The sequence below is a fragment of the Neophocaena asiaeorientalis genome, unplaced genomic scaffold, assembly GCF_003031525.2.
Source record: "Neophocaena asiaeorientalis asiaeorientalis breed wild unplaced genomic scaffold, Neophocaena_asiaeorientalis_V1.1 scaffold129, whole genome shotgun sequence".
NCBI classification, from domain to species: Eukaryota; Metazoa; Chordata; class Mammalia; order Artiodactyla; family Phocoenidae; genus Neophocaena; species Neophocaena asiaeorientalis.
This window is the reverse complement of record NW_020172446.1, coordinates 4,573,671-4,590,142: the sequence shown is the minus strand read 5'-3', so window position 1 is coordinate 4,590,142 and position 16,472 is coordinate 4,573,671. Positions and strand designations below refer to the sequence as shown.

The following is a 16,472-nucleotide window of genomic DNA, read 5'->3' as shown; positions in this document are numbered from 1 at the left end:
TGCCTTATTTGTCATCTATTCCATGTGAGTTCTGGAAACTGAGGAAACATTGGAATTCCTGCCAATTCTAATATTAGGGTATTATGTGCAAACTGCCATTTTAAATTATATTTCTCTGATTGACTTAATGAATCAAATTAGATTATTAGATTTTGTTAATCTCCCCAACACAGGAGTGAAATAGACCTCAAACCAGGGTGGGTATTAGTATTTTCTCTATGCTGTGGCTCTTAAATTTTTATTTATTTCCTTAATCTAGAATCTTGAAGCTTAAAGGGAATTTCAAAGCCTCAGGTCTGTTCCCTGGCATTGCAAAAAAAAATTTTTATAAAAAAATTTGATTTTGGGCTTCCCTGGTGGCACAGTGATTAATAATCCGCCTCCCGATGCAGGGGACACAGGTTTGAGCCCTGGTCTGGGAAGATCCCACATGCTGTGGAGCAACTAAGCCCGTGTGCCACAACTACTGAGCCTGCGCTCTAGAGCCTGTGAGGCACAACTACTGAGCCCACATGCCACAACTACTGAAGCCCGCATGCCTAGAGTCCATGCTCCACAACAAGAAAAACCACTGCAATAAGAAGCCCATGCACAGCAACAAAGAGTAGCCCCCGCTCACTGCAACTAGAGAAAGCCCGTACGCAGCAACGAAGACCCAACGCAGCCAAAGATAAATTAATTAATGAAAAAAAAATTTTTGATCTTGCCCTTCTAATTAGGATGTAGGTGTTAAGTTAATGTAATGGGTTCTCACCCACTGATTAAAGCTCCACTTCCATTTAGTAAAAGTTTAGTAATAACTGTAGGTGCTATCTAGAGGTCCATGATCAAATCCCAAGACCTCTAAGTGCTATTCTTCCATCTAAGAAGGTTAAAATGGAATGAATCCGTGATGTGCCAGTTTCTCAAGCCTAAATCAGTGTGAGATGACTGGGGCCTTTCCCATTAGGTTTAGGATCTTCTGTTCTGATTAGATTAAGCAAGGGAGGGCCAAACATTTGAAATGCTCTTTATATTTTAAATAGATACATAGATAAACAGATACACACCTCACTTTTAAAAGAGAAACAACTAATGTTTTATTTGAATATCACAAAGAAACTTGCTACCCACCTTCTAACTTGGCCTGATAACTTGCATAATAGGTAATATTTATGGAGGTCTTTTATTTGTTTTTGTTTTTACCTTTATCAGCTTCAGCTTAGCCAATCAGTCCCCACTAGTTGGTGTAGAAGTTATAGATAAATGATCAGAAGCATAGTTTAGTTGTTTCCATGTCATTTGCATGTGAGCCTTTCCAGAAATTCTCAAGAGCTTTGACAGGATAAAAGGCCTGTAACATACATATTCAGGAAACTGAACAGTTGGATCAGAGCTTGCCAAAGCAAGCCCAGGTTTAGATATGTAATAATATCTGAGATCTTGTTTATAAGAAATTCTAGTTTACCTGCACCAGGTTTTTGGTTAGTTTAATATTTTGTGGAATGTTTCTAGAATCATAGAGTCTGTGCTGCCTGTCAGTCCTCCTCATGTGCATTTACTGCTACTCATAGCTCTATGTGTATAATGCTCACTTGGTCCCAGCCAAATAGGGCTAGACCTTCGTCAGTTTAACTAGTAGTTCCTCTTAGCTTCTCACAAGCAAATTTGGTTTGAAATGTTCTATTATTTCGTGGAACATAAAAGTCAGCAGTACAGCTCTCTACCTGGTACATGGAGTTAGTATGGTGGGAATTACATTCTTGGTGTATCAGCTCTTTATTAGAGACAAGCTTAATGTAGTTACTTCAGGTGATTGTGCTTACAAGTAGCTTTTCCTAGGAGTATCAGAGTAGAGGTGAAAAGATAGCCAGGAGGGACCGACTCACCTCTGCCTTTTTAAGTGGGTCATGTGATGTCTCTTTTCTTTCTTTGCCTGGCCACTTTTGGAATAGTGACAGAATGAAGGAGGAGACTCCAAGAAGAGTAGCGCTGAAAGAATTCCAGATAGAAACTTCTAACAAATTTGTGACAGATTTCTTGAGCCAGGTGATAGGATTGGAACCGTTTCTCTTCTGAGATAAGGAGTGGGGGTGGGAGAGTATGTTATACAGAGGATATTGCCTCGAGTGCACATCTTCCTGGCTTTTTATTAACAGATAAAAAGAAGAGTAGTCTAGACTGTACAGTCTGTGAGGGCAGGAACCATATCTCTCTCTTCCACCATTGAATCCTCATGGCTGCCCTGATGATATACACTGTAGATACAGAGTAAATAATTGAATAAATGTTGACTAGTAGCCATTTTACTTTATTTTTAAGGTTTATAAAGTATCTTTTTGAGCCTTCTTATTAAGAAAATTCCCAAACATATAAAGTAGAAAATATGTCTGCATGAACCTGTTACCCAACTTTAATAGCCATCAACATTTTGCCAGATTTCTTTCATTTATCTCCCCCTTTTATTCTTTCTTCGCTGGAACTTTTTAAAAACCACTTTATTTTGAGGTACGATTGACATACAAAAAGTACATATTTATATATACAACTTGATGAGTTTGGAGATAAGTGTGTACCTGTGAAACCATTACCACAGTCTCTATCATAGACATACTCATCACCTCAGAAGTTCCCTCCAGCCCTGCCTCCCTCCTCTTCCTCCTCCTTAGGATGATGACGATGGTGGTGAACTTAATAGAAGATCTACCCTCGTAGCAAATTTTTTTAATAGACTGCATTTTTTAGAACAGTTTTATGTTCACAGTAAAATTGAGCAGAAGGTACAGAGACTTGCCACGTACCCTCTATTCCCACTCAAGCATAGCCTCCCCCATTATCACGATCTCCCACAAGAGCTGAACATTTGTCACAACTGATGGACCTACGTTGACACATCATTATTACTCAAAGTCCATAGTTCTACATTAGGGTTCACTTTTGGGTGCTATACATTTTATGGGTTTTGACAAATGTGTAATGACACGTTATCTACCACTTGAGTATCATACAGAGTAATTTCACTGCCCTAAAAATCCTTGGTGCTCCCCTTACCCCTGGCAACTACTGATCTTTTTTACTGACTCTATAGTTTTGCCTTTTCCAGAATGTCATAGAGTTGGAATCATACTATCTATCTAGCCTCTTCACATTGGCTTCTTTCACTTAGTAATATGCCTGTAAGATTCCTCCATGTCTTTGCATGGCTTGATAGCTCATTTCTTTTTAGTCCATTATCTGGATGTACCACAGTTTATCCATTCACCTACTGAATATCTTGTTGCTTCCCATTGTTGGAAGATTTTAAAGTAAAACTTGGGCCTCAGGTCATCTCACTCCAGATATTTAAGAAAAAGGCATAACCACAATGCCATTATCACACTAACAGTAAATCCTTAATATCATCTGAGACCATGTGCATATTTGAATTTTCTGAAGGACCTTTTAAAATACCATAATTTTGATAAAAATAATATAAACTTCTGATATTTGAAACTAAAGAAAATCTTGTAGTGTATAATCTGTAAGAATGCAATAGAGCATATTCCTCTTAGATATTAAACTTTGCTTCCTGTTATAATTGTCTGCGGGACATGGATCTGTGAGTCAGGTGCTCACATTCATATACCTCACATTCCACTCTTAGATCATTAGAACATGCCCTGGTAATCGTTATTGTTATAAATTATCCTAATAGCAAACATTTATTGAGCATTTAGTATATGCCAAGCACTGTACTTTACATGCATTATTTCATATGATTCTTACAACCCAATGGAATAGGTATTATTATATTTCCCTCCAATTAACTTACTGAAGTTTTCATAGTTAATCCATGAACTGGGATTTGAATTTAGGTCTCCTGATTACTGGCTTTGCTATCTCCTTGAGTATGCTTTAAAATGGTGATGTAAAAAGGGTTGAATGATCTAAAATTGATCTTCTAAATTTCTTAATTTCTTTATTGTCTATTAACCTCCAGGCTGTAAGACTAGAAAGTACTTACCAGAATCGAACACGCTATATGGTAGTGGTTTCAACTAACGGTAGACAAGACACTGAAGAAAGCATCGTCCTAGGAATGGATTTCTCCTCTAATGACAGGTATGGTACCACAGAGGGGAGAATGAGAAAACCTCTTTTTAAACAACCCACTCCAGTTACCTTTTGAGTTATCACAAAAACACCTTATGCAGTTCTACTCTAAAAGTTCAGTGCGTAAAACTAGAGAACATCAAAAGTATCTTAGTCACACAATCTTGAGAGACAAAAATGTTTAGTGAATGTCTTTGGTTGTGTGTTCCTAATTTACCACTATTCCTTACCTTCTTCCTCTCATCTTTAGGTGGTAATGATATAAAGCAAATGATTTAAATTTCTATCTCCAAGGGGGGGAAAAAAACTGGCTTTTCTTTGCAGTCCTCTTTATTTTAAGCAGTAACGATTCATTTGGTGGTTCTGGGGCACACACCCTTTGTGATAGTGTACCAGTGGGTTCTGGGTGCAAAAAGAGCCCCCTTTAATTCCAGTCTCTTATATCCATGGCCTTGCACCTTGCTTTTGTCAAATGTTACACTTCCTTTTTTCTTCTTCTGAGTTAAAGAAAGGCAGGGGGGATGATTTTTTAAACTCAAAAGAGAACCTTTTATAATCATTCACCTTTGGCTTTAGTGGCACTATACATCCTAAGATGATACCTAAGGTGATACCATGTATCACCTGGCTTTTTTGTGCCTCTAAGGTTTGTTGCTTTCCATTTTATTTTCCCATTTTTTTTGGAGAAACCTTGGGAAGACTGTGGAATGTGGCTGCTAAGCAGATCTTTGCACTGTAGATAATAAGCCTCAGGAAATCCTGCCAGATATCTCAAAGCATTGACTTCCTGGTTCAGGACTAGAATGCGATTGTGGAGTAGCTAGGGGTGTGACCCAGGCCTGGGAGAATTTAGTGGCAAAGAGAAGAGGAGACTAAGAGTGATTCTCATTGTCCTGATGTTGGAAGGAAAAAAAAAATCACATTGTCACCAGAAAGATTCCCAAACTAGTGTTTACCTGAGCTTATACATAGCAGTCAACCTGAAAATGATATGTGGGTTCACCAGGATCACAAGGCCAGAGTTGTTACCTTGTATACCACTTACAGCCTTTAATTGTACACTCTGAAATTACACAGGCTTGTAAACCACATTTAGGAAGCTTTTTCTCCTGCATGGTTTTAACCTCTGGTGTTACCTAAGCAACACAGATCTTTCAATAAGCATTTATCCTGTAATAATACCTACCTTGCCTACATTCATTAGTACTTTAAGACCTCTGATTTGGGTTTTTATGTCTCTAGATCTGTACTGTCCAGTACAATAGCCACTAATCACATTGTAACTATTTAAATAAATTAAAATTAAATAAAATTAAAATTTCAGTTCCTCAGCCACAGCTAGCCACATTTCAAGTACGCTAGCTACATGTGGCTTGTGGCTTCCCTGTCAGACAGTACGCTTATAGAACATTTCCATCATTGCAGAAAGATCAGGTGGACAGGGCTGCTCTCCATCTCATTTCCTTTGTTTGGTTCTCCCTGACTCCTCCTTTGGAAATCCCATAAAACAGGAACTGGAGCTGCATGGAAATGTCATTTGAGTCTTGCCCTAGAGAGAGAAGGCGACAACTTCAGATTCTCCTGACCCAGAGTCTGGGAAATCAGATGTCTAATCTTATCTCTCTTTCACTTTGTCCTAAACGTTCCCAGAAATCATAAAGAATGCTTATTAATGTGGGTGCCCAGTAGTTTATCCCTGGTAAACTGCATCTGTCTTTGGTAATAGTCCTGCCTGAATCGTATCTGACTAACAAAAGAAAATTTTCGTTTATGGAAGACAAAATGTGATAAGAAAAGCTATAGAAACTAGTTTTCATTCTATTTGGTAAATTTGATATTATGAATTCCCCTACACCCTCTGTTTGAATGAGCTTGGACAGTAAGAAAATTGCTGCCCACTTCAGAATACTGTTGCTCAAGTAATCTAGTATCATTTCTATCTCAGTTGCTGTTTGAAGGAATCTGTATCATTTTGTATCTGAGAATATAAAAAGTTAATGTTTCAAAACAGTATTAAACCAAAGTGGAACCCAGATTGTTTATGACGTGCTCATCCCAAGTAATTCTCAAGATATATTACAGCCAATTTATTTAGCCTATTTATAAGTTCTTTGAGTATTGTGTTATATTTTAAGTAATACATTTTTAAATAAAAAGTATAACCTTGGTTTCCAAATTACATTTGGTATATATTTCAAGTTATAAAGTAATAGAGTTTTATGGTATTATTTTATAATTTTTCTTCATACCCCCAACACCTTGAAATGTGTGGTACATACCGGCACTCAATAAATAATTTTTTAATGGGATGAGTATCTATTAAAATAAGTAACTATACTTTAATGGAGAAAATTTCATGAGACTCAAGATAAACTAGATAAAAATACTAGGTGTGCCTAATTCAGGCCTCTCTTTCCTGTCATGTGAAAAAGCTACTTCTTAATGTAAAAAAGCATTTTGACCTGAATACAAGCAGAAAATGTGATGTTTGGTTCCTGCATATCATTGTCACTTGTCTAAAGTTTAACTGGTGTCTGGTCACAAGCTCATAGATCACACTCTTTTGGACCTTTGGTATCTTCTGTAGTTACTTAATTTCTAGATTTGTCACTAAGCTATAAATCCTTCATGTTTATACCCAAATTATACTTGCTGCTAGGACCTAGCTAAGCATTCACTTAAGGAAAATAAAAAACTACTCTAAAAATAACTCGCTCAACCTTGGGAAGCCATTTTCAAAACAGGTTTTCCTTGTACTCACCTCATCTAGTCAACAGAAGCAGTGGTGGAGCAGTCTTCCTCCCTCCAGGGCCTGGCTTGATAGCTGTTCAGGAGTTCAGGCCCAAGGTTACAATGTGCCTAAGCTGTTGCAATCTTGATTTGAATCTCCTGAACTCTGGAATCACTAGTGGAGTTGTGAGTAACACAGGGCAGCAAGTGCAGTGCAGAGCCTTAGATACAGCCCAACTAGGCAATGGCCTTTGTTAGCCCTGCAGTGACTCCAGCAGCAGTGGCAGTTCAGTATTCCCCATGTTGTTTTTACTTTTTTATTATTATTATTTTTTTTTGCAATACGCGGGCCTCTCACTGTTGTGGCCTCTCCCATTGCGGAGCACAGGGTCTGGACACGCAGGCTCAGCGGCCATGGCTCACGGGCCCAGCCGCTCCGCGGCATGTGAGATCTTCCCGGACCGGGGCACGAACCCGTGTCCCCTGCATTGGCAGGTGGACTCTCAACCACTGCGCCACCAGGGAAGCCCCCCCATGTTGTTTTTAATGCACTTTTCATAATGTCCCCCACCCTGCCCTGCCAAAATCACTTTCCATTGTGTTAGAGCACCCACCACAGATTCATATTCAACATTTGTTTTACATGACAATACATTCATATGTATTGTTTCACTTTAAATATTTTAAATTTTTATGATAACCCTGTGAGGCTTAGGTTTCATTACCTATATTTTAAGATGAAGAAATTAAGGCGGTGAGAGGTTAAATAACCTGTCAAAAGGAATTGAAATACTGAAGGAGATCGAATCCAGATCTTTTGATATAGTATAACTGCTCAATACGTGGTAGTTGTTATTGTGTTTTAGGCACTGTTGTACACATTGGTTTTTGGTGTGTTATCTAATTTAACCTTCAAAACAGCCCAATAAAGGAGGTGGTTTTATCCCAGTTTTACAGATGAGGAGACTGGAGCACAACACAATTAAATAATTTGCCTAAAATTATACAGTTAATGCCAGAATCCAGATTCCAAAGCCCCTCTGACTCCAGAGCCTATGCTCTTAACCATACTTCGCTGTTCCACCTCCTACATCTGGTGTTCTTTCTACTATACCATGCTGCTTTTCTAAGATATATTGGAAGGGAGAGTGTGTAGGAGCCTTTGGGAGACTGGATGGAGGGGAAAATGGTGTATGGCAGCCTTAAGGAGAGAAAGTGGCAGAGTTCTAGGGTAGATTATAGTTGTCCAGAGAAGTGGTGTGATAGAGACACAATTGGGAGTCCATGGCTTCCCATCCTAACCTGTTCCATTAACTTAAAGCTAGTTTCCTCCCTGGGATAGCGTGTGATTTAAATAATATTTTAACATACCATACTAGAGCTACTCTTTTTTTGGTGGTTGACATTCCGCTTCACTCTGCATTTCAGCAATGCTGTTTCAGTGCACAGCCACCAAGCACTGTTTTATTTTTTTAAGTTGTAATGTGCCTGTTTTGTCTCTCTAACTTGATTACAAGCCATTAACAATTACTTTTCCCTTTTAGACTATTGAGTACGTTCTGGTATTTAATAAATCTATGTAAACCTCAGGATTAGAATTGAGCAAATCACATATTCAGAGGTCTTCAGTAACTAGCAGTAGTTCTTGGCATTGGAAATAATTCTGAGTTAAATTGGGTGCTGTGAACTTGGGCTGAGACCTGCCAGTTGCAAGTCAGTGATCACCTGGACTTTTTAGACAGTGGCCATTTGCAAGACAGCAGTAAAGGAAGCTCAGTCAATAAGTTCTCTATGTTTAATACCTAGAGACCTAACTAACACCTGTTTAAAAACAGCTCCTGGACACATATGTTGGGTTACTGGTAATATGATAGAAATTTCTGCACTTATGTCAGAATTTAGAGCTTAGGGACTTATCCTTCGTAGTGAAAGAATTAATAAACAGCTGCTTCCTAGAGTAACAGGAAGTAATTTATGGACTATTTCTTGTCTTGCAGTAGCACTTGTACCATGGGTTTAGTCCTGCCTCTCTGGAGTGACACCCTAATTCATTTGGATGGTGATGGGTAAGAGCTTTCCCTTTTCATTCTCCTACAGAAAGCCAAGGGGTGGGGCTCCATCTTAGTGCCCATTCATTCAGCTGAATGGGAGGCCCATTATGCCCAGCTGAACTGTCATGTCAGCAGCTCAGTGAGTCCTTTTAAACTCCTGTTTTGTAAAGTAGAGTAAAAATACAGCTTGCTGGGACTTCCCTGGTGGTCCAGTGGTTAAGAATCCGCCTTCCAATGCAGGGGACGCGGGTTCGATCCCTGGTCGGGGAACTAAGATCCCACATGCCACAGGGCAACTAAGCCCACATGCCACAACTAGAGAGAGGCCCATGTGCCTCAACGAAGAGCCCACGTGCCGCAACGAAAGATCCCACATGCCACAACTAAGACCTGACGCAGCCAAAAATAATAAAAAATAAATTTTAAAAAAAAAAAAAAAAAAAAAAAAAATTTCCCAGATTTTTTTTTAAAAAAAAAAAAAAAAAAATTTAAAAAAAAAAAAAAAAAAAAAATACAGCTTGCCAGAGCCTCTCGCTTCTACTTCTCTAGACCGACTATGGTAAGAATCCACACAAAGAAGAGCTAGTTTGTTGGCTCGCTCTTTAGTCTGAGCACGTGGGACTGTTGCAGTGCTCTCCCAGAGGATGATACGTTCTGTTTCACATAATCTCTTGCTGCCTCTGCCAGCTGTCAGCCTACAGTATAACCCATTCCTGTGCCAGTTCTTTCCAGTGACCCCCCACCCCCACCTACTGGTGTTTTTAGAATGTGTCCCCAAGAGACCAAGATGTTTGCTCCAGTTTATAAAACCAGGGTCAGGTTTGCTAAGAACCCACAAGACTTCCAAATAGAAACATACAGCAGAACAGTTTGTCCATAGCTGCAGCTGGGAAACAGTATGCAATTCCCTGACTCCAATGTGGGAGTCCATTCATTTTGCTTGGTAGATAAAATCAGACAATTCGTTGAAGCTTTTCAGTCAAGTCCCATACTCCAGTTAACTTCTACACAAAGTGCCTGATGATACCTTCTACTGCGCCAGCAATTGCTAGCCTGGGAAACAGCCTTGAAAACTCACAACTGAAATAACCTACTCTCATTTATGGATTTTTGTCTCATTCTGTTTTCCTTAGTGGGTTCAGCGTATCAACAGATAACAGAGTTCACATATTCAAACCTGTGTCTGTGCAGGCAATGTGGTAAGAGGACTTTTAATATCTCTATGAACGTTTTTTTAATGTTATTGGAACAATATTTTGTGAGAAGTAGTATTTGAAATGGCACAGTTCTTTATGAAAATGCTGTATGATCTGTTTGTGTGTATGGGATTTTGTGTGATCTGTCTGTGTGGCCATCATAGTTAAAGATGACCTAGAAGTTCAGTTTCCAGATTATCACAATGGAAGGCCTTCAGCGTTGGTGAACAAGTGAAACTCAGAAGTGCTCTTAGACTCTGGAAGACAATGGATCAGATAGCCAGTTGGAACTGAGTTTTATAGGGACACATTGACTAAGTTAGTAGCAGTCTAGAGCCGAGTCTAGAACATTCACAACTATGCATTAACTTCCCCTTTCTTCAGGTAATCAGGGATAGCATTGATGGAGTTATATTATACATCGATAAGTTTCCATTTAATTGCTGGCAACTGTTTGTGAGACTATTTACATAATGCAAATAAAGCCTAGAAAAAACATTGTAGTTGTTAATAACCATCAGCTGGTGTACTGACACTTTTGGGTTACTTACTATATATGTCAGGCATTGAGCCTAGTGCTTTACATGGAATACATCTAATCATCACACCAACTCCCCAAAATAGTATTATTAGCTCCTATTATGGGTGAGAAAACCAAAGTTTGGAGAGGTTATATAACTGGCCTAAGAGTATCTCTTACGTTTAGACAGAATAGATTCTTATTCTCTTGTTCTAGATTATCTAGAAAAATGATCCAGTATAAACAGGGAATGATGTGACTCTAAGATTCAGAGTCATCCCCCAGTCAGCGATTTGAATTTCAGTTCCTCATTCAGTTGCCTGTTGTATAGTGGAAGTCCCCATGAGGAGTAGAATGGGCAGAATGCAAGCCAAACAAGAAATAAAGGAGCCTGAAAAAGACTCCAGGGAGATACCTTACCCCTGAATAACAGGATTGATAGGCTTGAAGTGGGTGCGGTCCTAAAAGAGAGTCAGCTGAACAATTAAATCTTATTTCATGCAGTAATTGAGATAGGACAGAGTTTCAGGTTATGTGTTTAGACCAATTTTTAGATTTAAGGGCATATTTCACAGATAAATTTCTCATAGAAAACTTATGACCTCTTTTGACTAAGGGTCCATTAAAAGCAACTGACCTATACCAGGTAAAACCCATAAGTCCTAAGTCCCATAAATGCAGTGTTTTCAGTTATATTTTGGGGAGGAGTACAAAGCAGTCTTAATCCTTAAGGATTCAAGTAATTCAAGCTTTGATGTTCTAAAGTAGACTGACTAGTTCTAGGTCTGTTGGCTTATTGCGGAATAAACTTTTTTTGGTGTACCACATGAGGAGTAGTGAACTGAAAGTCACAAAAGAAAAACAAAAGAAAAGAAAAAGATGATGTATGGATCAAAGCAGCATTTAGACCAGGTGTTTCCTTCACAGGGAAGTAGTTACTGCAGCCTCACTCTCCTGTATGCAGCTGGAGTATGAGCTGGTTATGCCTTGAGCGTGTTTAGGACATTTGCGCCAGACACTTGTGGCATATGCTTTTGAAGCATGTGTTTCCTGGATGAAGAAAACATGCATTGAATATCCTGTACATTGCACTAAGCTGGCTTTTACCTTTGAATCTGTGTAAGAAACTGAAATTTGCTGAGAATTCTGAGAATTTGGCTTACGTTAAGTAAAAGGAGACATTTGAAAAGATTCTGCAACTTTGTTCTTACGGGAAAATCTGTTTCCCTAGTAAAAATGGACTGGCATGTTTTTTCTCATGAAATTGGTCATGATTTTATTTTTTAATTTACATTTTATGGGGTTGACAAGGACTTAAGGAACAACATTGTCATAGACTTACTTGTGGGAAAATAAACTGGAACAACCTTTCTGGAGAATGATTTGCCAGCTTGCTGTATCATTTTGTATGCCCTTTGACATAGTAATTGTGCTTCTAAGAATTTATCCTAAGGTAATAAGGGTGTGTGCAAATTTTTAACTATAAGAATGTTTGTCAGTGTTCTAATAGTAGCAAAAAATGGAAAGCAATTTAGGGGGCTTCCCTGGTGGCGCAGTGGTTGAGAGTCCGCCTGCCGATGCAGGGGACACGGGTTCGTGCCCCGGTCCGGCAAGATCTCACATGCCGCGGAGTGGCTGGGCCCGTGAGCCATGGCCGCTGAGCCTGCGTGTCCAGACCCTGTGCTCCGCAACGGGAGAGGCCACAACAGTGAGAGGCCCACATACCGCAAAAAAAAAAATAAAAAGGAAAGCAATTTAAATGGCTAAAATAATAGGAATCAGTTAAATTATGGTACATCCATGTTTCTAAATATTATGCAACCATTAAAAATTATCTAGTTGAAGAATATTTATTGACCTGGAAAGATGTTGACGACAAGGTGTATAGTAAAAGAAAAAGTTAAATGGTGTGCAGAATATGATCATCTTTATTTTAGATCTCTGCAGAGACCAACAGTGGTTATTTCTGGGCAGTCAGATTAAGGATATTTCTGCCGTTTACCTGAGGTCCCTAAATTTTCTAAAATGAGCATGATCACATTTGTTATGAAAGAAAAAAAATAATAAAAAGGCATTTTTAAGAAAAAGATGGGTATAGATTAGCCACAGAGTACTCGCATACTATCCTCTTCCCTTAGGAGAGAGACATTAGTTTATAGCTAATAAGACATTTCATTCAATAAATTTTAACTGTGCTCCAACTTTGAACTAGAAGGCATTCTTTTATTTTTTTTAAAGAAGGCATTCTTTTAGGCACTTGAGACAAATCAGTAAACAAAAACATAGAAAGATGCCTGCTCTTGTATAACTCTTCCTAGCATTTCTGGCTTTAGTTTTCCCAAGTATATAACCAAAAAGGTACTTTTCAGTTTTGTTTATCCTGCTTGAGTTCCTGAGTTCAGAGTCAGAGATTTAATTAGTCTCAGTATAACCAGAGCTGTTCTTAGAAAGTAGCTCAAGTGTATGAATAAATGGTTTAAAAAGACTAGGATAAAAGGAGAAAAAAAAAAAAAAAAAAAAAAAAAAGACTAGGAGACTAAGGTAGCAAGAATGACAGATGTCATTAGATCAGTACATCCTGGGCATTAAAGGACTTGTCCTCAAGGCTTAGGAACATCTGTCTATGTGATCTTTGTGGAACCTCTAAGAGTCATAGGGAATACATGTTCTAACGTGACTCTGTGCCAAGAGAAACAAATGTTTGTGTAGTAAATGAAGTAGATCTTTACTTCTCTAGTGGCAGTAGCCACAGCGTGGTTCCAACTACAGGATTGTGAGCTCCATAGGTACTCAGACCTATTTTTCGCTGGTAGCTTGTCAGTTCTCCTGCTCCCCTCTACCCCCTGCCTTAATAATGCATCATATCTTTCAGCAAGAAATGTCTAGTTGATTGCTATGAAGAGATAATGTAGTATGATCAGAATCAGAGATTCTTGAATTCCAAGGAGTAGATTCTCCAGAGGCCCAACTCTATAGGATTTAAAAATTGGAAGAGTTTGGGGAGCACATGGATTATTGGCCTTTTGGTATCCCCACAGTTCTCCAGTGCTCATTTCCCAGCATATCTTTCAGGTCTGCATTACAGAGTCTACACAAGGCTTGTGAAGTCGCCAGAATGCATAACTACTACCCTGGCAGCCTGTTTCTCACCTGGGTGAGTTATTATGAGAGCCATATCAACTCAGATCAATCCTCAGTCAATGAATGGAATGCTATGCAGGATGTGCAGTCCCACCGGCCTGACTCTCCAGCTCTTTTCACAGACATGTAAGTCATCTTGCTGAGGATCATGGAAGTCCTCTCTGTTGCGTTCTCGGGGGTCAGAACCAGCATGTTCCTCCCTAATCTCTCCTCTTAGGGAATTAACCTTACCAGTGATATTAGTCATTGTCTGCACTACACATCTGCCTCGCAAAGAAACCTGTCCTTTCTGTTGTGTGCAAAAGCCTGAAGAGTTTCACTCCTGGGCACAGTGGAGTCTCCATAGTTAAGATCTGCAATACCATAAAATCCCATTAATTCAGATTCCACTAATTTGAAATTTGAGTTTAAAGGAGTTAGGCTGAAGTCTGACCTTCCATTATCTTAAAAGAAGCATTTCTTAAGCAAATTAATGACATAGAGAAGCTTTAGAGGGATGTTGCTAATACTTAAGAAAACAAGATGTTTCCAGTCAATTTAGAATACCTACATTGTTATGCTAATTTTTAACTGATTTCTTTTCAAATTTTTAAAAATATATATTGTAATTTCTGTCTTACTCAGCCCCACATTTGCCTTGTTAGGTCTGTAACATTTTTATTAAATCTCCCTGCTGTACTACAAATTGGATAGCCTAAGGTGGAGCTGATGTTTATTTCCTTTTTAGGTCTATGTGTTGAAACTTATGTGACTATTTTGGAAATTTTTTCACACTTAGCTCCTGCTTTGGAAATTAATCAGGATGTTTATTTTGCTCTGAATTGATCTTTCTGCACTTCCAAGGTGTTCTACATCTGGGGAAGAAGAGTAGCTACTTGCTAAATGGTCTCACAAACCTTCACCTTCAGATTCCTAAAGTGATACCAAAACAATTCGTGATTCTTTTTTTAAAGGCTTAATTTAGATAATAAATGCTTTTTACTAGGAAAGGTGAAATTTCCAAGAATTGTGTGAATGGAACAGTCAAAAAAAACAGTGAAGGCTTTTTTGTATAGGGTATTATTGGTACGAGAACCAGTTAGTACTAGTAGCTCTAGTCCTTTCAAGATTGCACAGTAACTGGGGCTTCCCTGGTAGCGCAGCAGTTCAGAATATGCCTGCCAGTGCAGGGGACACGGGTTCAAGCCCTGGTCCGGGAAGATCCCACGTGCCGTGGAGCAGCTAGGCCCATTCGCCACAACTACTGAGCCTGCGCTCTAGAGCTTGTGAGCCACAACTACTGAAGCCCGTGCGCCTAGAGCCCGTGAAAAGCCACTGCAATGAGAAGCCCGCGCACCACAACGAAGAGTAGCCCCCAATCACCGCAACTAGAGAAGGCCCGCGCGCAGCAACGAAGACCCAGCACAGCCATAAATAAATAAGATTCCACAGTAACTAAAAAGATAAGGATAGTATGTATGGCTTTCAGAATCGTGGGCAGTGTTATTGATTTCATGCTTTATGACTGGTTGATGGGTATTGGAGAAATGGATGTCTCATCTTGTTCATAAATGGACATTTTAAATCAGACTTTTCATTTTTCCTGATTTTATTAGAGAAGATTTGGAAATTACAACACAAAAAGGAAAGAAAATAAAATTGCCCATAATCTCTCTCTATCCCTGAGCAAAAAAAAAAATAATAGTAATGTAAAATGTAGTCCCTGGCACATGGTAAAGGCTCATTAAATGTTAATTCTTACTAGGTACAATATAACCACAATTTAAGATATATTTAATAAACAAATGTCTGTCGGTAGAAAAAGACTGAGAGCTGTAGGTGAGAGTATTAATAATGACAGGGGGATTTTCAGTGGTTTTTATTTTCTTTGTGTATATATGTATTTTCCAGATTTTTCTCTAGTGAAATCAAGGGAGAAAGTATGTTTGTGTTGTAATGCCTTTTCCATTCCCTCTTCTTCCCTAAGTTGACTAGAAAAGCCTAAAAAATAATGCTGAGGTTACAGAGGAGAATGTATGTCAAAGTGTACTTAAGTGCTCTACTGTGAATAAAGTTTATATTTTGAAATCCAAGGAAGGTAGAGCAGGGAACATAGGTGTATGGTGCCTCCAGTGTACATCAGATGTTATGCCAGGCACTTCATACATGGTATCTCATTTAATTCTCATAAAAACCTCATGAGGCAAATAGTATTACTGTTCACATTTTATAGAAAAGGCAACAGAGGTTCAGCAAAGGGAAGGTATTTGTTCAAGGTCATGCCACTAGTAAGTAGCAGGGCTGGGATTAAAACCCAGGTATGTCTGCTCCCAAACCACTCTGGCCCAACAAGTGTGAAGGATTGGGAGAAAGTCTGCTAAACTAGGGAATCGAACCGATGCACACAGGTGCTAAAATTTGTTTTTTACCAATATTTATTTTTAGTAGAAGACTGAAATGTATAACTTTCTACCATTAGCTATGTCTAGGAAAAATGGTGGGGAGCATGGTTAAGAATGTTAATCCTAGTCAAGACAGGGATGCTTTGGCCGATTGACAGGGAAATGGCAGAGGCGTTAGCTATACTCTGCAGGGTTCGTGAGAAACTAAGAGTACAAGTGGTGGGGAGCCCCAAGGTTGTGGGTCAGAGCATCCATCTTTGGAGATTATACTGAAGCTATTTTTGCAGCCAGTGATAAGGCCGTAGGCAGCAAGGGCAGGCAGGATGCCTGAAGGCTTCGTCCATTTCCATCTCCAAATAAGGAAGTACAGGGCAGATACCTT

The 16,472-nt window shown here is 39.0% G+C and overlaps 1 protein-coding gene across 4 annotated transcripts in view; it reads left to right on the top strand.

The window, feature by feature from the left end:
• SSH2 (slingshot protein phosphatase 2) overlaps positions 1–16,472 on the top strand; it is a 241,886-nt gene that overhangs the window by 186,505 nt on the left and 38,909 nt on the right. For 3 of the 4 annotated variants that reach the window (XM_024737263.1, XM_024737266.1, XM_024737265.1), the window contains 4 exons: positions 3,959–4,080; positions 8,799–8,867; positions 9,986–10,051; positions 13,641–13,835. In XM_024737263.1, coding sequence (XP_024593031.1) covers positions 3,959–4,080; positions 8,799–8,867; positions 9,986–10,051; positions 13,641–13,835 — 452 coding nt within the window. The remainder of the gene's footprint in view (positions 1–3,958; positions 4,081–8,798; positions 8,868–9,985; positions 10,052–13,640; positions 13,836–16,472) is intronic. The other variant, XM_024737264.1, reaches the window with a different exon arrangement.